General features: G+C 49.6%; 1 protein-coding gene across 1 annotated transcript in view; it reads right to left on the bottom strand.

Annotated features, from left to right (window-relative positions):
• Positions 1-21,185, bottom strand: part of LOC132819905 (sprouty-related, EVH1 domain-containing protein 2-like) — a 103,510-nt gene that overhangs the window by 32,844 nt on the left and 49,481 nt on the right. Inside the window, exons 2-4 of the mRNA XM_060831865.1 lie at positions 20,284-20,455; positions 17,492-17,660; positions 16,594-16,658 (exon numbers count right to left, since the gene is read on the bottom strand). Of these exons, the coding sequence (XP_060687848.1) occupies positions 16,594-16,658; positions 17,492-17,660; positions 20,284-20,455 (406 nt within the window). The remainder of the gene's footprint in view (positions 1-16,593; positions 16,659-17,491; positions 17,661-20,283; positions 20,456-21,185) is intronic.

Below are 21,185 nucleotides of genomic sequence, written 5' to 3'. Positions count from 1 at the left end.
GAGAGATATAGAGAAAGAGAGAGACAGACAGACACTGTGTGACAGTCATTGCACAATCTCTTCCATTCAATGGAGTTCACTCCACAACCTGATGAAGGAGCGTCGCTCCGAAAGCTAGTGCTTCCAAATACACCTGTTGGACTATAACCTGGTGTTGTGGGATTTTTAACTTTGTCCACCCCAGTCCAACACCGGCATCTCCAAATGAGCACAATTTCTGGGCAGTGTAGGGAGAGAAGAGGGATTTTTGTAAGAGGTTGCAAGGCTACAACAGGCCGAATGGTCACTTTATACAATTCTCAAGGAAACATTAGAAACAGCTTTTATTCTTAACCCATCAGGAGACGTCCAGTAAAATTGTACTCAATGCCTTGTGCATAGAAGGCCCATGTTGAAAGACTATAACAAAGAAAGCAGAAGGAACAACATATTTCTTCTTTCTTAAAATAAGTTTGCAATGTTAGGGACATCCACATTGTATGTTTAAATATAACCATGAGAACATTGCAGGCTAACGCTGTTGCTGTTTTGGAAAACGGTCCAGAGTTTGCAGAGTGAGTGTCCTTCAGCATGCTGTGTTTGTGTCTATGTTTGTGTGAGAGAGAGAGAGAGAGTGCATGTGTGAGAGAGTGGGTGTGAGAGAGACAGAGTGTATGAGAGAGAGAGAGGGTGCGAGAGAGAGAGGGTGCGAGAGAGAGAGAGAGAGAGTGCGAGAGAGAGAGAGAAGGTGCGAGAGAGAGAGAAGGTGCGAGAGAGAGAGAGAGAGAGAGAGATGGTGCGAGAGAGAGAGAAAGGGTGCGAGAGAGAGAGAGGGTGCGAGAGAGAGAGAGAGAGAGGGGTGCGAGAGAAAGAGAGAAGGTGCGAGAGAGAGAGAGAGAGAGATGGTGCGAGAGAGAGAGAAAGGGTGCGAGAGAGAGAGAGGGTGCGAGAGAGAGAGAGAAGGTGCGAGAGAGAGAGAGAGAGAGAGATGGTGCGAGAGAGAGAGAAAGGGTGCGAGAGAGAGAGAGGGTGCGAGAGAGAGAGAGAGAGAGAGAGTGCGAGAGAGAGAGAGAGAGGGTGCGAGAGAGAGAGAGAGAGGGTGCGAGAGAGAGAGAGAGAGGGTGCGAGAGAGAGAGAGAGGGTGCGAGAGAGAGAGAGAGGGGGTGCGAGAGAGAGAGAGAGAGGGTGCGAGAGAGAGAGAGAGAGAGAGAGAGTGCGAGAGAGAGAGAGAAGGTGCGAGAGAGAGAGAAGGTGCGAGAGAGAGAGAGAGAGAGAGAGATGGTGCGAGAGAGAGAGAAAGGGTGCGAGAGAGAGAGAGGGTGCGAGAGAGAGAGAGAGAGAGGGTGCGAGAGAAAGAGAGAAGGTGCGAGAGAGAGAGAGAGAGAGATGGTGCGAGAGAGAGAGAAAGGGTGCGAGAGAGAGAGAGGGTGCGAGAGAGAGAGAGAAGGTGCGAGAGAGAGAGAGAGAGATGGTGCGAGAGAGAGAGAAAGGGTGCGAGAGAGAGAGAGGGTGCGAGAGAGAGAGAGAGAGAGTGCGAGAGAGAGAGAGAGAGGGTGCGAGAGAGAGAGAGAGAGGGTGCGAGAGAGAGAGAGAGAGGGTGCGAGAGAGAGAGAGAGGGTGCGAGAGAGAGAGAGAGGGGGTGCGAGAGAGAGAGAGAGAGGGTGCGAGAGAGAGAGGGTGCGAGAGAGAGGGTGCGAGAGAGAGAGTGCGAGAGAGAGAGAGAGAGGGTGCGAGAGAGAGAGAGAGAGAGAGTGCGAGAGAGAGAGAGAGAGAGGGTGCGAGAGAGAGAGAGAGAGAGAGGGTGCGAGAGAGAGAGAGAGAGAGGGTGCGAGAGAGAGAGAGAGAGAGAGGGTGCGAGAGAGAGAGAGTGCGAGAGAGAGAGAGAGGGTGCGAGAGAGAGAGAGAGGGTGCGAGAGAAAGAGAGAAGGTGCGAGAGAGAGAGAGAGAGAGATGGTGCGAGAGAGAGAGAAAGGGTGCGAGAGAGAGAGAGGGTGCGAGAGAGAGAGAGAAGGTGCGAGAGAGAGAGAGAGAGATGGTGCGAGAGAGAGAGAAAGGGTGCGAGAGAGAGAGAGGGTGCGAGAGAGAGAGAGAGAGAGTGCGAGAGAGAGAGAGAGAGGGTGCGAGAGAGAGAGAGAGAGGGTGCGAGAGAGAGAGAGAGAGGGTGCGAGAGAGAGAGAGAGGGTGCGAGAGAGAGAGAGAGGGGGTGCGAGAGAGAGAGAGAGAGGGTGCGAGAGAGAGAGGGTGCGAGAGAGAGGGTGCGAGAGAGAGAGTGCGAGAGAGAGAGAGAGAGGGTGCGAGAGAGAGAGAGAGAGAGAGAGTGCGAGAGAGAGAGAGAGAGAGGGTGCGAGAGAGAGAGAGAGAGAGAGGGTGCGAGAGAGAGAGAGAGAGAGGGTGCGAGAGAGAGAGAGAGAGAGAGGAGTGCGAGAGAGAGAGAGAGAGAGGGTGCGAGAGAGAGAGAGTGCGAGAGAGAGAGAGAGGGTGCGAGAGAGAGAGAGAGGGTGCGAGAGAGAGAGAGAGGGTGCGAGAGAGAGAGGGTGCGAGAGAGAGAGAGAGGGTGCGAGAGAGAGAGAGAGGGTGCGAGAGAGAGAGAGAGGGTGCGAGAGAGAGAGAGAGGGGGTGCGAGAGAGAGAGAGAGAGGGTGCGAGAGAGAGAGAGAGAGAGGTGCGAGAGAGAGAGAGAGAGAGAGGGTGCGAGAGAGAGAGAGAGAGAGAGGGTGCGAGAGAGAGAGGGTGCGAGAGAGAGAGGGTGCGAGAGAGAGGGTGCGAGAGAGAGAGAGAGAGAGAGGGTGCGAGAGAGAGAGGGTGCGAGAGAGAGAGAGCGAGAGAGAGAGGGTGCGAGAGAGAGAGAGAGGGTGCGAGAGAGAGAGAGAGGGTGCGAGAGAGAGAGAGAGGGTGCGAGAGAGAGAGAGAGGGTGCGAGAGAGAGAGAGAGGGTGCGAGAGAGAGAGAGAGAGAGAGGGTGCGAGAGAGAGAGAGAGAGAGGGTGCGAGAGAGAGAGAGAGAGAGAGGGTGCGAGAGAGAGAGAGAGAGAGGGTGCGAGAGAGAGAGAGAGAGAGGGTGCGAGAGAGGGAGAGAGGGTGCGAGAGAGGGAGAGAGGGTGCGAGAGAGGGAGAGAGGGTGCGAGAGAGAGAGAGAGGGTGCGAGAGAGAGAGAGAGGGTGCGAGAGAGAGAGAGAGGGTGCGAGAGAGAGAGAGAGGGTGCGAGAGAGAGAGAGAGGGTGCGAGAGAGAGAGAGAGGGTGCGAGAGAGAGAGAGGGTGCGAGAGAGAGAGAGAGGGTGCGAGAGAGAGAGAGAGGGTGCGAGAGAGAGAGAGAGAGAGGGTGCGAGAGAGAGAGAGAGGGTGCGAGAGAGAGAGAGAGGGTGCGAGAGAGAGAGAGAGGGTGCGAGAGAGAGAGAGAGGGTGCGAGAGAGAGAGAGGGTGCGAGAGAGAGAGAGAGGGTGCGAGAGAGAGAGAGAGGGTGCGAGAGAGGGAGGGTGCGAGAGAGGGAGAGGGTGCCAGAGAGAGAGAGAGGGAGCGAGAGAGAGAGAGAGGGAGAGAGAGAGAGAGAGGTGCGAGAGAGAGAGAGAGAGGTGCGAGAGAGAGAGAGAGGGTGCGAGAGAGAGAGAGAGGGTGCGAGAGAGAGAGAGAGGGTGCGAGAGAGAGAGAGAGGGTGCGAGAGAGAGAGAGGGTGCGAGAGAGAGAGAGAGGGTGCGAGAGAGAGAGAGAGGGTGCGAGAGAGGGAGGGTGCGAGAGAGGGAGGGTGCCAGAGAGAGAGAGAGGGTGCGAGAGAGAGAGAGAGGGTGCGAGAGGGAGAGAGAGGGTGCGAGAGAGAGAGAGAGGGTGCGAGAGAGAGGGTGAGTGTGAGAGTGAGAGTGTGTGTGAGATAGAGGGTGAGTGTGTGTGAGAGTGAGTGTGTGAGAGAGAGTGTGAGTGTTTGAGAGTGAGAGAGAGAGGGTGAGAGTGAGAGAGAGAAGGTGAGTGTGTGTGAGAGTGAGTGAGAGAAAGATGGTGAGTGTGAGAGAGCGAGTGTGTGCGAGAGTGAGTGTGCGTGTGAGAGCGAGTGTGTGGGAGTGAGTGAGAGTGTGTGGGAGTGAGTGAGAGTGTGTGGGAGTGAGTGAGTGTGCGAGAGTGTGTGTGAGAGAGTGAGTGTGCAAGAGTGAGTGAGTGTGTGTGTGAGAGTGAGTGTGTGTATGAGAGAGAGTGAGTGAGAGAGAGGGTGTGTGAGAGAGTGAGAGTGTGTGCGCGCGTGAGAGTGAGAGTGAGTGTGTGCAAGAGTGAGTGTGAGTGCGTGCGAGAGTGTGTGTTTGAGAGTGAGTGTGTATGAGAGTGAGTGTGTGTGTGAGTGAGTGTGTGTGTGAGTGAGTGTGTGTGTGAATGAGTGTGTGAGAGAGAGGGTGAGTGTGTGAGAGGATGAGTGTGTGAGAGTGTGTGCGTGTGTGTGTGTGTGGGAGTGAGTGTGAGAGAGTGAGTGTGAGAGAGTGAGTGTGAGAGAGTGAGTGTGAGAGAGTGAGTGTGAGAGAGTGAGTGTGAGAGAGTGAGTTTGTGTGTGTGAGAGAGTTTGTGTGTGAGAGAATTTGTGTGTGAGAGAGTGAGTGTGTGTGTGTGAGAGTGAGTGTGAGAGTGAGTTTGTGTGAGAGTGAGTGAGTGTGAGTGAGTGTGTGTGAGAGTGTGTGAGAGTGAGTGTGTGTGTGTGAGATTGAGTGTGAGTGAGATTGAGTGTGAGAGTGAGTGAGTGTGTGTGTGTGAAAGAGTGTGAGAGTGAGTGTGAGAGTGAGTGTGAGTGTGTATGTGTGTGTGAGTGAGTGTGAGCCTGTTGCCTGTCTCCGGTGAGACCCAGCCCCCGGTTTCGGTTGGGAGAGCAGCGATGAGGATTCCCTGAGGCCGGCAGAGCCTGGACAGGAAGCTGCCCGTCAGCGGATTGTCTACTCGTCCGCTTCACAAACACAACCATGTTTATAAACTGCAGCAGCTCGCCTCCTCCGCCAAGACTTTCAACAAAGAGGGTTTGTGTCTCACTCTTCAGCAGCTCACCAGAGGGAGGGAGGGAGAGAGGGAGGGAGAGAGGCAGGGAGAGAGAGGGAGAGAGAGAGAGGGAGAGAGAGAGAGGGAGGGAGGGAGGGAGGGAGGGTCAGTAACCTGCTCTGGGAGGAAGGCACTGCAGCCAGACACTGGCCGCCTCAAGGAGACTGGCTGGGAACGTGTCACTGAGATCAAACAGGTCTGTGTAACTCCTCTCCCCATCACAGCAGAGTGTGAAAAGGACACCCACCATCCAGCAAATCCCCCCAAGAACACGGTCCACCAACTACAAACCCACACCAAACTACAGCTCCCCATCCTCTCAAACCAACAGCAACGCTTCCCTTCCCAACACCCATTACACAGTGCCACAACGGGGGGGTGAGAGAGACAGACAGTGCCACAACGGGGGGGTGAGAGAGACAGAGACAGTGCCACAACGGGGGGGGTGAGAGAGACAGACAGTGCCACAACGGGGGAGGGAGACAGAGACAGTGTCACAACGGGGGGAGAGAGAGAGACAGACAGTGTCACAATGGGGGAGAGAGAGACGGACAGTGTCACAACGGGGGGAGAGAGAGACAGACAGTGTCACAACGGGGGGGAGAGAGAGACAGACAGTGTCACAACGGGGGAGAGACAGACAGTGTCACAACGGGGGAGAGAGAGACGGACAGTGTCACAACGGGGGGAGAGAGAGACGGACAGTGTCACAACGGGGGGAGAGAGAGACAGACAGTGTCACAACGGGGGAGAGAGACGGACAGTGTCACAACGGGGGGAGAGAGAGACAGACAGTGTCACAACGGGGGGGAGAGAGAGACAGACAGTGTCACAACGGGGGAGAGACAGACAGTGTCACAACGGGGGAGAGAGAGACGGACAGTGTCACAACGGGGGGAGAGAGAGACGGACAGTGTCACAACGGGGGGAGAGAGAGACAGACAGTGTCACAACGGGGGAGAGAGACGGACAGTGTCACAACGGGGGGAGAGAGAGACAGACAGTGTCACAACGGGGGGGAGAGAGAGACAGACAGTGTCACAACGGGGGAGAGACAGACAGTGTCACAACGGGGGAGAGAGAGACGGACAGTGTCACAACGGGGGGAGAGAGAGACGGACAGTGTCACAACGGGGGGAGAGAGAGACGGACAGTGTCACAACGGGGGGAGAGAGAGACAGACAGTGTCACAACGGGGGAGAGAGAAACAGTGCCACAAAGGGGGAGAGACAGACAGTGTCACAACGGGGAGGAGAGACAGACAGACAGTGTCACAACGGGGGAGAGAGACGGACAGTGTCACAACGGGGGGAGAGAGAGACAGACAGTGTCACAACGGGGGAGAGAGAGAGACAGACAGTGTCACAACAGGGGAGAGACAGACAGTGTCACAACGGGGGGGAGAGAGACAGTGTCACAACGGGGGGGGAAGAGAGACAGACAGTGTCACAACGGGGGAGAGAGAGACAGTGTCACAACGGGGGAGAGACAGACAGTGTCACAACGGGGGAGAGAGAGACGGACAGTGTCACAATGGGGGAGAGAGAGATGGACAGTGTCACAACGGGGGAGAGAGAGATGGACAGTGTCACAACGGGGGAGAGAGAGACGGACAGTGTCACAATGGGGGAGAGAGAGACGGACAGTGTCACAATGGGGGAGAGAGACAGACAGTGTCACAATGGGGGAGAGAGACAGACAGTGTCACAATGGGGGAGAGAGAGAGACAGACAGTGTCACAACGGGGGAGAGAGAGAGACAGTGTCACAACGGGGGAGAGAGACAGTGTCACAACGGGGGAGAGAGAGAGACAGTGTCACAACGGGGGAGAGAGACAGACAGTGCCACAACGGGGGAGAGAGAGACAGACAGTGTCACAACGGGGGAGAGAGAGACAGACAGTGTCACAACGGGGGAGAGAGAGAGACAGACCGTGCCACAACGGGGGGGGAAGAGAGAGACAGACACAGACAGTGCCACAACGGGGGAGAGAGACAGACAGTGCCACAACGGGGGGGAGAGACAGACAGTGCCACAACGGGGGAGAGACAGACAGTGCCACAACGGGGGAGAGATCGTGCCACCACAATCTCCTCACTTGGTTCACCGAGCACTTGAAAATCTTGAAATAAATTGTAGAATTATCAGAGCAACATCTATTCATTGCGACCTCATGTCACAGCTCCTCATTTTAAATGAAACGCGCACTAGCCTGCTCCAAACACCAACTGGGAAAAACAACCTTTCACCCTCGAAACAATTTAGACAGGGAGAGCTCTTCACCAGGCAGACAGGATACACCAGGGGGAGGGAGAGAGTGCGAGCGAGTGAGTGTGTGAGGGGCCCAGAAAGGGAGAGCAGAGAGAGCAGGGTAGACAGAGAGAGAGAGAGACAGACAGTGTGGCAAAATAAGTGGGGTGGGAGTGGGGTGGGGAGATTGAGCACAAAGAAAACCAAGAAAAAATGGCAGAATTAGGAGATAGGAAGTGAAAGGAGAGGGCGAGCGAGGGAAAGAGACAGGACAAAGATAGAGGGAGGGCAAACACAAGAGAGATTAAAAAAGACGGGGGCACAGAGCAAGAGAGGGATTAAATTGTTGGGGGGAGGGAAACAAGAGGGGAGAGGGAGAGACAGACAGACACATTGAGGGGAGTAAATGCTTGGATACAGCAATGCACAGTGAACACTGGGATTCAGTATGACCCTGGAGGTTTCAAAGTTGCATTGGGACAGACTCTGACACAGCAGCAGCCTCAGAGTGGGGGAGCACTCTGAACTGGATCCAAGTCGTTGCTGAAATGAGTGACAGAGGAAGCTATATATTATAAAGCTGCTCACTTGGACTTTCCTTTTATTGTAAAAGCTTTGAAATTAAGCCCTCGGCTATTAAATCTGCCAATAATCTTTTGATAGTTTGGCACAATGTGATAAAACGGGATGTCAGTTGCCTTGCAAAGAAATGTGAATCTCACTGAGTAATAAACAAGATCTTCTTAATAAATAACCAGAATTTGAACATATCAACTGGTTACCAGGACAACCTTGCTTTATTTATAAAGCAGGCGAGATTGGATGAAAGGCAGGATAAATCATCATGCCACTAGGCAGTTTTTCAAACCACAGTGCCCTTTGAAATCAAATATTCCACTCCAGTAGAACTGGGTCATAACAATGAGGCAGTTTGCCTTTTATTTGTTCAAGGGGTGTGGGCATCAATGACTCCTCCAACATTTGCTACCCACTCTTAATTTCACTTCAGAAGGTGGGGGTGAGCTGCAATCCATGTGCTGTAGGTAGACCCACAATGCCCTGGGGGAGGGAATTCCAGGATTGTGATCCAGCGATGGCAATATACTTCCAAGTCAGAATGGAGGGGAACTTGCAGGGGGTGGGGCTCCCATGTTCCTGCTGGTTGGAAGTGGTTGTGGGTTTGGAAGGTGCAGTCTGAGGATCTTTGGTGAATTTCTGCAGTGCATCTTGTAGATAGTACACACTGCTGCTACTGAGTGTTGGTGGGGGAGGGAGGGGATGTTTGTGGATGTGGTGCTGATCAAGTGGGGGCTGCTTTGCCCCTGGATGGTGTCAAGCTTCTTGAGTGTTGTTGGAGCTGCCCCCATCCGGGGGCAAGTGGGGAGTATTCCCTCACACTCCTGACTCGTGCTTTTGGAGAAGTTAAAAGCACTGATTAAAAAAAAACTTAATCAAAAAGGTGATTTTTTTTGAGAAGGTGAGGGTGGGTGATGAGGGGGATCAGGGAGGGCAGTTGGTGGAGGGGTGGGGGGGGGGAGGGGGGAGGCGATGTGAGGAATGCAAAGAGGTTAGCAAAACAAGAAATGAATTAAAACCCGTAGGTAGGCGTACAAGCCAGGGTCAGATGTAGGCAGTGACAGAGAAGACGTTGAGGAGTTCTCCCTGGTTCACAAAGGGTCCTCCAATCTCTGCAAGTCAGGGTCACCCTCAGGGTGGGGAGGGGGTACAGAATCAAGTAAACAGCAGCAGAAGCATAGTCCTCACCCGCTCCCTGTAATCCCACCGGAGGAAAATGGGTAGGGGGGGGGGTGGGGGGGGCACAATGAACAAGAGGGTGAAAGGTAGCAACACGTGAGATAGGATAACACAAAGACTGATGGGATGGCTGACAGAGGGAGGTTGCTGAAGGATGTAGACGGATTCACCTGACGGACAGAAGGAACTTACTGCCAAGTGAGAGGTGATACACTTTGGGAGGAGGAGCAGGACAAGGGATGACAGGATACCGAGAAGCTCAGAGGAATACAGGGGTGCTGGGTGTCTGCCCATTTACCCTAAAGGCACCAGGTTAATAGGAGAGCTGGAAAGACATACAGCGCACTCAGCTTTATCAGTGGTGGCATGGATTATAAGAGCAGGGAGGATATGTTGGAGCTGTTGGTTAGGCCATGGTTGGAGTATTGTGTGCAGTTCTGGGGTCCCCACCCTATAGGGAGGGTGGGATTGCACTGGAAGGGGCATTGAGGACATCAACAAGGATGTGGCCTGGGATGCAGCATTACAGCGATAAGCTTACCTTTGAGTTTTCTTTGGAGAGAGAAATTTGGGGGAAACCCTGATACAAGTGAGAGAGATGATGAGGGACTTGGACAGGAGGGACAGGAAGCAGTGGCTCCCTTAGTTGAAGGGTCCATAGAGTAGTATCCCTACCGTGTGGAAACAGGCCCATCAGCCCAGAAGCCAATAACGAGGGGACAGGGGGTGAAAGGCAGGAGGTTTACAGGAAATGCTCCCTGCTTTCCCTCACTCAGAGAAGGTGCTGAGAATCTGGGCTGCACTGCCTCGGAAACCTCTGAACTTTTAAAAAGCACTTGGAGGAGCAGGTGAAATGTCATAACATTCAGGGCTGTGGGCTTAGAGCAAGCAAGTGGGACGATTGTAGCTGATGCAATATATTTGGCCGTATAGGCTTGATAGGCCAAAGAGCCCCTCCTGTACTGCTGAATTGTAGTTGATTAACAGCTAGATCAAAATGGAATTTCCTCCCCAAGGGACATTGTGGGTCTAACTGCAGCGGTTCAGGAAGGAAGCTCACCCCCCACCTTCTCAAGGGGGCAACTAGGGACAGGGAATAAATGCTGGGCCCAGTCAGCCCAGAGCCCATGACTGAAGCCTCCAAAAGTTATTCATTTCAGCAGAGTCACAGAGAAAGCGAGAGAGAGAGAGAGAGAGAGAGAGAGAGGGGGAGGGAGGGAGGGACAAAGGATGAGAGAGAGAAAACAAGAGAGGGAAAAAAGACAATCATAGAGTATGAAAACAGACCCTTCCGTCCGTGCGGAACATTACCTCAAACTAACTTTGCCTTACCTACCTGAAGAAAGTGAGAGTAGGAGACAAAGAGATAGACTGAACGGTTGACTTGATCCTTGCTGAACATCTCCAAGTCCAGTCGTAATGATTGAAGGGCTGAGAGGAAGCCTATAGCTCCTTCCCTGGGACAGGGGGCACTGTCACATTACACTGAAAATGTAAAGATCTTCAGGGGTGATGGTAAAATTAAGGGACTGCATTCGATTCTGACTGAATTCTGACCAAACTCTCTGTATGAAGCATCAGAGTTATCTACTGATGATGTCACGGCGATGGTAACTCCATCAGCAGGATCCAGGGGATGTGCAGAGGGGGGAGGGGGGGTTCCAGCTTCTGTTATTGCTCATCATTCATCAGGCCTTGACCCTCCTTACCCCCTGCTGGAGATCCACGTCGGTGCTGCCTGGGATTATTCAGGGACAGACAAGCATTTAGAAAGGGTCACTTCCTCTCCTTTGGAACTCACTCATCAAGTCCCCACTGACAGAGTGAAAGCAACTGTTTCCCTGACCCCATCAGCTGCGATCCATCACACACACTGCAACAGCAAACAAGGCCAGAGGGTAACGCAGCAGCTCAGAGAGAACACAGTGAGAGCGAGAGCGAGAGAGAGTGCGAGAGAGCGAGCGAGAGAGAGCGAGAGAGAGCGAGAGAGCAAGAGAGAGCGAGAGAGCAAGAGAGAGCGAGAGAGCAAGAGAGAGAGCGAGAGCGAGCGAGAGAGCGAGAGAGAGCGAGAGAGAGAGAGCGAGAGAGAGAGAGCGAGAGAGAGAGAGCGAGAGAGAGAGAGCGAGAGAGAGAGAGCGAGAGAGAGCGAGCGAGAGAGAGCGAGAGAGAGAGCGAGAGAGAGAGCGAGAGAGAGAGCGAGAGAGAGAGCGAGAGAGCGAGCGAGAGAGCAAGAACAAGAGAGAGAGCGAGAGAGAGAGAGAGAGAGAGCGAGAGAGAGAGTACGAGTGAGTGCATGAGCGAGAGAGAGAGAAAAGGAAAGAGAGAGAGCACGAGAGAAGGAGCGAGAAAGAGACAGAGATACAGAGATAGAGAGCAAGAGAAAACAGAGAAAGAGAGCACGCGAGAGGAGAGAGCGGAAGGAGAGAGTGTGAGCGCGAGAAGAGAGAGAGAGCGAGCACGAGGAGAGAGAGAGCGCGAGGAGAGAGAGTGAGCACAAGGAGAGAGAGAGCGAGGAGAAAGAGCGAGACAGATAGACACAGAGATATAGAGCCACCGAAAACAGAGAGAGAAAAAAACAGGGGATGGAAAGAGAGAGCGAGCGAGCAAGAGAAACCAGAGAGAGCGTGTGAGAGAAAACAAAGCAGGGGAGAGAAAACAGAAAGACTGAAAACAGAGAGTGCGAGCGAGAGAAAAGAGAGATCACGCAAAAGAAAACAGAGAGAGCGCATGAGAGAAAAGAGAGAGAGCGCGCGAGAATGCAAAGAGAGCACGCAAGAGAAAACAGAGTGTGCAAGAGAAAAGAGAGAGAGCACGCGAGAGAAGAGAGAGCGCGAGAGAAGAGAGAGCGCGAGAGAAGAGAGAGCGCGAGAGAAGAGAGAGCGCGAGAGAAGAGAGAGCGCAAGAGAAGAGAGAGCGCAAGAGAAAAGACAGAGTGCGCAAGAGAAAGAGAGAGAGAGCACAAGAGAAAAGAGAGAGAGAGCACAAGAGAAAAGAGAGACTGTGCGAGAGAAAACAGAGAGAGCGCGCGAGAAAAGGGAGCGAGAGAAAACAGAGAGCGCAAGCACGACAGGGAATAGGGAGAGACATCAGAGGATAAGGGAAGCAAGAGAGAGAAAAAAGAGAGAGCAACAAAACAGGCAGAGAGCTAGCAAGCAATACATTGGCAGGGAAAGGCCTCAGGAATCTGGGCCACAAAGGGACTTGGGAATCCTCGTTCAGGATTGTCTGAAGGTTAACACGCATGTTCAGTTGGCAGTTAGGAAGGCAAATGCAATGTTAGCTTTCATTTTAAGAGGGGCTAGAATACAAGAGCAGAGATGTACTGCTGAGGGTATTTCAGGCTGTGATCAGGCCGCTTTTGGAACATTGAGAGTGGTTTTGGGTCCCGTATCTAAGGAAGGATGTGCTGGAGTTGCAGGGGGATCCAGAGGAGGTTTACAAGGATGATCCTGGGGGGGGGGGGGGAAGGGCTTGTCATGTGAGGAGCGGTTGAGGTCCCTGGGTCTGTACTGGAAGGATCTGGGGAGGGTTGGCGTGGTGCTGGATCTGATTGAAACTTACAGAATCCTGAGGGGCCTGGATAGAATGGACGTGGAGAAGATGTTTCCATCAGTAGGAGAGACTAGGACCCGAGGGCACAGCCTCAGGGTGAGGGGACAACCCTTTAGAACTGAGATGAGGAGGAATCTCTTCAGCTGGAGGGTGGGAGAATCTGTGGGACTCATTGCTACAGAGGGCTGGGGAGACCAAATAATTGAGTGTATTTAAGATTGAGATCGGTTGGTGTTTTCTAAGGGGATGAAGGGTTATGGGGAGAAGGCAGGAACATGGGGTTGAGAAACATATCAGGCACGATCGAATGGTGGAGCAGACTGGATGGGCTGAATGGCCTAATTCTGCTCCTATATCTCATGGTCATATGAAGCACTGGGAGTGTGGGGGGGCAGGGCAAGGGGAAGGGAGAGGACTATTTATGAAACAGACATCAGCAGATAGCTTTAGAGCAGCAGATGGGACTGTATACTGAGTATGCTTGGCTTTGTACGATGCACCAATAGATCACTCTGGCAGCGAGTCTGGGAGCAGCTGCTAATTGATAGCTTGACAGAAGAGCAGAGGAAATCACCTTTGAACCCAGCTTCCTGCTCCTCTCTTCATAACATGGTGACAAAGCACTGGAAGTGAATGAGATGCTGTGTGTAAACCCCTGCCCGGAGACACTGGCTACGCTGATTACTTACGGCCCAGAAAGATCGAAATAGCAAAGCTTTAGCCACTCTGTCTCTGCTTATTTCAGAGTTTTAATCCCATGACAAACAAACTTAGATCATGGTGCTTCCACAGAAAATATTTCCTCACCAGTGAAGGAGACAATGTCAAGTTATAACTTTATTTCAAAATCCACCCCACACTAGTCAAACCTCCACAAACGCTGCAACGTGTGTTACAGAACTCCACAAATATCACAAACGGTAAAGGTAAGGGACACCTTCCTTTTTGTGATGCATTTCCTTTGTCATAAAGTTGGAGCACCTCTGCAGAACATCAACCTCGAATTACTCCAAACGATTAATGGGTCGCTATGTCGCAAGAATCAATGAAATAAAGTTCGGAACTACTCAGAGGGGCAAACGCGGTGAGGGCGGGGTCCCTTGAAGAAAACTCAAGTATTCTCCACCCCCTCCCGGATACAGGGGACAGGTGGTGAGGAATGGCAGGGCATGACGAGCTGGTGAAATGATCCCTTTTACCTGGACGTCTCAAGGGCACGGGAGAGATTCCCACCCATCACCTTGGGTCTGAGGACAGCATTCTGCAACAGCAGACACATTCACACCAGATTCAGATCCTTTTCCTCCTCGTGGTGAGGCTGTCTCAGTATAGGTATTTTGTCACCAGCGTGCACAGGTGTGGCATCTGTCGGCTCAGTACAAAGCTTTCGCAAGGGACACTCGGACAGAAGGAAGTCACTTCTGCAGGAACCTTGGTGCATGGCTGCTCTGTTCAGTATAAAACCCTGGCCTACTCAGCTCTGGTACTGAAGGGGCAGAATCCCATCCATCCAATTACAGCAAAGCAGAAATCATGCAGCCTGGATGCTGGCTATCACCCGGACACAGTGGCTCAGCGGGTAGCACTGCTGCCTCACAGCACCAGGGTCCTAGGTTCGATTCCACCCTCGCGTGACTGTCTGTGTGGAGTTTGCACATTTTCCCTGTGTCTGCGTGGGTTTCCTCTCCTACAGTCCAGAGACGTGAAGGTTAGGGTGAATTGGCCATGCTAAATTACCCATAGTGTTAGGTGCATTAGTCAGAGGGAAATGGGTCAGGGTGTGAACTTCTTTGGAGGGTTGGTATGAACTGGTTGGGCCAAAGGGCCTGTTTCCACACTGTAGGGAAACTAATCTCATCACAAAGCACCTTCAGATGGGGACAGTTGGGTCACTAGATAAAAGTATTCCCCATCCCTGGATCCCATCAGGACATTGTGACTGGCTTCAGACCACCCTGCTCCTTAAAGTCTCTGAACATTTGGAAAAACATTCTTAGCAACAACGCAAGGAGGCCATTCAGTCCCACGAGCCAGTGCCTTCTGTCAGATTGCTGATGATATCTACTCCAAGGAAGAGAAGTAAGATCTACATTCATATAGCACCTTTCATGACCATTTCCAAAAGCACTATACAAACAATCAGGCACTCTCAAAGTATACTGTCAGTTAGAAATGTAAGAAACAGGCAATCAATTTGTACCCAGCAAGCTCCCAACAATAACATGAGAGATCAGAGCCACCTGTTTCAGTGATGTTGATCGAGGGATAGATATTGGCCCAGGGAACAGAGGAAATCTTCCCTGCTCTCCTTCAATCCTATCAGCTCATCCATTTAACCTTATCCCCATACCCTTTGGCTTACTTGCTCAACAATAACAGAGGTCTCAGTGGATCCACCGGCCTCCCATACCTGTGTCCATAGCTGAGAGGGGTGTGGGCAATGTTCCTAATGTTTACAAGCTGGTGTATGCAGTAGTTCTTGCTAAATACACACTCGCTTCCATATTCTGTATTGCCCATGGAAATATTTCCTCTTCATCCACTCAGTCAAATCCGCTCCTCATTTTCAACACCTCAAACCAGATCATTGGTTAATGTTCTAGATACAATGGGACAGAAGCCAGGCTTGTGTACCCTCTCCACTGTCCAATCCCGTAAAGCCCAGTCCCATTCTGATCAATATCAGACACAGCTCGTGAACAGGACCGAGACTGCCTTCAGGAGTAGTGCAGTGTTCCCCATGGCCTCTGATCTCTGTTTGTACAACTGAAGCTGAACACGAATGAGAGAGATGTGATAAACTCAGATATAGTGACAACTTTCACGTGGAACCAACCACAACCTATGAAGCAGACAGAAGTGGCATTTAGCCAGCCGAGTACTGGACCAAGTCATTAAAACTTTCCAGTTACTGTTTTTGTGGTACCTCCTGCCGATTGGTTCATAATTTACATCTTATTATAATTTACATCTTATTATGCTGCTCACTAAGGGCCTGTGGTGCCAGACAGGAATTTTCTGCAAATGTCTTCTCTTTCGATATTGGTGTCCTTCATCACGCCAGATCACTTTGGGGTCTGTCTATGCGTGTGCTTGCACATGTGCATGTGCGTGCAGGGGGTGTGGTACTAAGGCAGCATTACACATCAATATCTTTCACTGTCTTTGAACTCCCATTCATTAATAACTGCAGCCAACATGCGTCATTTAGGGTTAAGGTTTAAAAAATAGTTGAAATGATTCTGCCTGAAACATCTTTTGAAAAAAGAACTGATTGCTGTACCATACAACATGACTTGACTACAACGATTTCTTTAGATGAATATCATGTCCTGTCAGGAAATACAATAATGCCAGAATTCAGCTTGAAAGACACAGCAATCCACACTTCTACAATCTAATTCATTTACCAACTCCAAAACACTTTTAGACTTTTCATTATTGACAAACACACTAGGAAGAGTGAACAACAATACAGCCAAGGGACAGAGCCACAGATCCAGTACTGCTAAACTGTAAATTAATCATACAATTCGTTTGAATTACTTTTGCAATGTCAAAATAAAGAGAACTTGTGACTGGAACGATACCTAGAACAGACTCCCATTACTCAACAATGAAAAACAAATTTTGCATTCACAATGATACAGGAAGCTTTAGTAATTTCCTCCCACTGAGAACGTCAGATTAAAGTGTCTACACACTGTGGTTTCAGATAAGACCATCTCTCTGAAACTTTGACTGTTTTAAGCTTCGAGTTCATGGTCACCCACAGTAATGAGTCCACCAGACGTCACATTTTAAAATCAGTCACAAGATTCAGACTTGCTCATCAAAACATTAACACATTTTTATAGTTTTCAATCCCAGAAAAGCCATTCACAAACATTGCATTGTTCTGCTTCCCAGAATTCCAAAGTTGTGAGCCGATGTCCTGAATTTTTTCATGATTTGAACAGTAAGTCCAATTCATTTGAGTGACAGATGTTAAAATTAATCCCTCAACTTGATACAAGTAAATAAGAAAATAGCCAATGTTGGCAGTAGCTCCTACTTACTGTAAAAACATCATCATCGCCGACCTCCACTTCATTCTGAATTGTTGAAGATGATGTTGTTGACCCTGAAAGAGAGGGCACCATTAAAATCAAAATCACGCAAAGTGGTTCAAGAATAGCAGCAACGTTACTGTCTTAAGTAACTGCTTACTGTGAATATTACGGGAGAGAAGTGGTTTTGAACAGGACAGAGCAGGTCAAGGGAGCCATGCCCTTCCCCATTAGAAGATCAACACCAGGTTGTCCCTCATTGAAAAGGAACCATTGCCTTCAATCCTCTGACCAACACAAGACTGTTTAACAACAGGCTTGCAAAAGGGTGGGGGGTAGGGCAGATCAGATCGAAAATAAATTGCAAAATAAGATGACGTAGGACCCTGGGCTCAGCAGCACCCTTGAAATCTCAGCCAAACTAATCCTGCAAAGGTTTCTGGAAACCTGCTCACTATGCACAGCGAAGTGTGCTCATTGGGTCAATTCGGATACCAGTGGGACACAGAGATGTGACTGAGAGAGGCCAATCGACATTATGGACAACACACATCCTGACAAAATCATACTGTCAGAGAGAAATCAGTTGAAAAGACCCTGCCCTGAACAATGGGACAGAATTTTTACTCAGCAGAACATTCCTTCACAGAAACAAAATTTGACATTGAGTCAAACACGAGGAGCTATTTCTCAACTTTTCTACCTCCATTTCTCATGAAAACTCATGTAACGAAGAGCAAACAAGTACATCTGCAAACTAATCCTTTCCACAAAATGTCAATTATCTAATCAAAGTGAAATTGTGATCAGTTATAAAGCAAATATTTTATTCTGAGTCAGGCATTCTGCTTTGTTTGAGCAGTTGATTGATGCTACGTTGGACAGTCGGCAAAGTGGCAAAACATACCTTCGGTCAGATCCTCGATTGCCTTCCTTACTCCTCGGTCAAACGCTCGTGCATCTGCAGGGCTCTGAAAGGTGAGTCCAAACTTCCTGTTGTCAACCATCCAATGGTGAAATGTCGGAGTTGCTTTAGTGTAAACCAGGTCTTTCTTTAAGAAGCATTCCAATACAATCTTGTGCAAGAGGAAGAAACAAAACCATGAAAATAGAAAAGGAAAAGCGAGTGCTGTCACAGCACAGAAAACAAACACCGGTATGCCAGTGCTTGGCTGGCTTTGGCAATCTGAACACAGCCAATGACAAACCGTGCATTTTTAAGTGTCATCTTCAAACAGAGCACCTCCACCTCACTTAGTGACAGTCCCTGCCATTCCAGTTGCAGTGTTAGGACAGATTAGACTCAGTGTCTGGAAGAATAAGATCGCGTCTGGCTTACATACTGTCTGATTTTTAAATAAACTTGTACACTTTAATCTGCAAAATCTATAGAATCACCATTTTTAATGATTTGCACCTTATAAAGAGAACGTGTTTGTAAAGTTAGAGAAGTGGAATTAAGCTGTATGTTATTAAATGGCACCAGGAATTGTATTGTTTAAAAAACAACATTCCTGATGAAGGGCTTATACCCGAAACGTCGAATTTCCTGTTCCTTGGATGCTGCCTAACCTGCTGTGCTTTAACCAGCAACACATTTTCAGCTACTGTTTAAAAAACCCCAATAATTCAAACTGAACACTCCCCGTCCATTTGACAGTAATATGATCCAATTCTATCACTGACCAGATGGGATGACGGAGGAGGTGACAACAATTAATAACTGCTATGGCTGATTCAACATCACAAATCATCATCTACATCAGAGTGGTGATATCCCGGGGCTAGTAAGCCTAACTTTCTGGGGAGAGGGTTCGAATCTCACCAAGGCAGCTGGTGGAATTTACATTCCATTAATAATCTCATTAAAGGTGAGATTAAACTACTGATTGTTGTAAAAACCCACCTGGTTTACTAATGTCCCTCAGAGAAGGAAATCTGTGCCCAGGCCCACAGCGATGTTAGGAGCCCTCTGGGCACTAAATTTACAACATCCCCACCATGGAAGAATTAACAAACGAGGACAGAGAGAAACGGCTCAACTGTTCCCAGGTTTCACTGTCACTGCTCTACTGTGAGCAGGATTTCCTGGGGGACCGTGTCTGTTCTGATGGTACATGCTTTGAACAAGACAGGTTTGTCTAACAGGTTAAACACCAGGTGCTTTAGACAGGGCCTTCGTTTTAACAAAAGTGAAACAGGGAAATGAAGGAGGCTTAAACAGGAAACAAAGTGAAGCAAAATGTACAGGATGAGCAGCTTGATCCACACGCTGGAGAAACAAGCAGAAAGTCTCATTAGGTGCAGAGGGATGGAGGCAGTGCTAGTGGCAAATACACTCCAGCCTGGGCCTATTTCTGAGCTGCATGTTCTATGAAATGCTGATATCATCACAGAGGCCTACAACACAAACAGACCTTTCATCCCATCCGGTTACAATCACCTCACGATTCTAATTCCATTGTCCAACCCTTAAGGTGGAGGCAATGGCTTAGTGGTGTTATTGCTAGACTATAAACCCAGATCGAATTAATCCCAGATCTAATCCTGCCATAGCAGGTGGTGGAATTTTAATGCAACAATCTGGGATTAAGAATCTAGTAATGACCATGAAACAATTGTCAATAGTTGGAAAACCCCATCTGGGTCACTAACGTCCCTTAGGGAAGGAAACTGCCCTCCTTACCTGGTCTGGCCTAAACGTGACTCCGGACCCACAGCAATGGGGTCGACTCGAACTGCCCCTCTGAAATAGCTGAGCAAACCCCCCAGTTAATGGGTGGAGAGGGATGGACAGCAACACCCACAAAAGTGAATAAACAAAAAAAGGTGGCCCACAGCCCCTGCATTCTAAGTGACCATCGAAATCCTTCTTCAAAATGATGGGAGTTCCTACCTCTCCCAACCTCTCAGAGCAGTGAGTTCCGCACGCTGGGTGAAAAAGGACTTTCCTTACTGCGAGATGCTCAGGTTCTCTCTAGAAGTCAGCCACTGCAGAGTTTGTCTGACTGTGGGACAAGTCCAGCAATCTAAGTCCAATATTACCATCTCTATGTGCACAATAAATCAATGACACCCATTCTACAATCACACTAACACCAGCTGCTCACATCATCGCAGCAGTGTTATCAGAGAATGAAACCCAAACAAGATTTCTATCTCCCAGTCCCCTATGCAGGAGGAGGTGGTTTTCCTGAAATGATTGTACAATTTATCTCCAATGGTATCCAAAAATATTCTGAGTTCATTGGCTGATTGTTGATCTCTTCCTAGCTCCCCACACTGAAGGACCCAGGTAATGGGGGGAGGGGTGGAGCTGATGGTAGATGCTACATGGACAGTGGAGTATTGGGGCAGAACGTGGCAGTGGGACAACAAATACTGCAATTTCCTCATGAGTGGCCCCTCCTGGTCTATTTCCATCAGGGGGCCAGAGTCTTAGAGACAGCAGCTCAATGATAATGATGGCATCACTGACAACATGGACAGGCGGACAGACAGATAGAACAGCCAACACACTATTTACAAAACAAACGGTCAAAGTATCACATCAGGAGCCAGCCAACTACATCAAAGGTCAGAAAACAGAACTGGTCATAAATGGTCAGAGTGAGTTCTTCGATTTGAAGGATACAAGTGTTCCTTTAACATTCAAAGATATCATTTGTTGGGCTTCCTCACAGACATCGTTCAACTTACCAGCTTGTCTCGAAGTCGTTCGCCATGGATCAGGAAATCACTTCTGCCAGTGCCGTCTGGTTGTGTGACCTTACAGACGCCAACACGACTGAGACCACCTCCATCCTGTGGTAACCACCCTGAGTCATCTCTGGTCATAACCACAGCTTTGACACGTACAACGTAGCTGTCACTGCCAAAAACAAACAGACCAGAATCAGGTGGGGTCCCACTGCCCATTAGAGCTTTTCAATCAACCCAGAGAATCCAAAACACAGAATTAGTGTGAGGTTCATCAATGAAATGTCTCTCTTTATAATCATATAATCCAGGAGAGTTCAGTGAATAATTCAAAGACCTCAGTCCAAGAAAAGGGAGACCAGAAAACAGACAAAAGCAAACTACGGTAGATGCTGGAAATATGGGACAAAACCAGACAGTGCTGGAGAAACTCAGCAGGTTTGACAGCATCTTTGGAGAGAAAAACAGAGTTAACGCTTCTACTCCAATGACGCTTTTTCAGTTGGGAAATGTTAACTCTTGTTTCTCCACAAAGGCTGCCAGACGTGCTGAGTTTCTCCAGCAATTTCAGTTTCTGTCCCCGATTTCCAACAACCCATCATAGTTTGCTTTCGTCTAACTGTTTTCTGGTCTCCCTTTTCTATTCCAGAGAACACCTCTTGAATCTCCAAAACACCCAACATAATCTTATTTAAGACAAAACAAAAATGCAAGTTATCTCCAAATCACTAAAAAGCTAAAGGTACAGAACTTGGTTTGATTGCTACTAGTTACTGAAAAATCGCAAGCTGAACTTTTTTTTTTAAAAGCACACACAGGTTACACGGATATGGGTGGCTCTGTCAAACTCAGTATTTATCATCCATCTGCAATGAGTCCAGCGAAGGTAATGGTGAACTGCT

The sequence above is a fragment of the Hemiscyllium ocellatum genome, chromosome 10 (genome assembly GCF_020745735.1).
Source record: "Hemiscyllium ocellatum isolate sHemOce1 chromosome 10, sHemOce1.pat.X.cur, whole genome shotgun sequence".
Taxonomy (NCBI): domain Eukaryota; kingdom Metazoa; phylum Chordata; class Chondrichthyes; order Orectolobiformes; family Hemiscylliidae; genus Hemiscyllium; species Hemiscyllium ocellatum.
The sequence above is the reverse complement of the archived record's forward strand: the minus strand, read 5'-3'. Positions and strand labels throughout refer to the sequence as shown.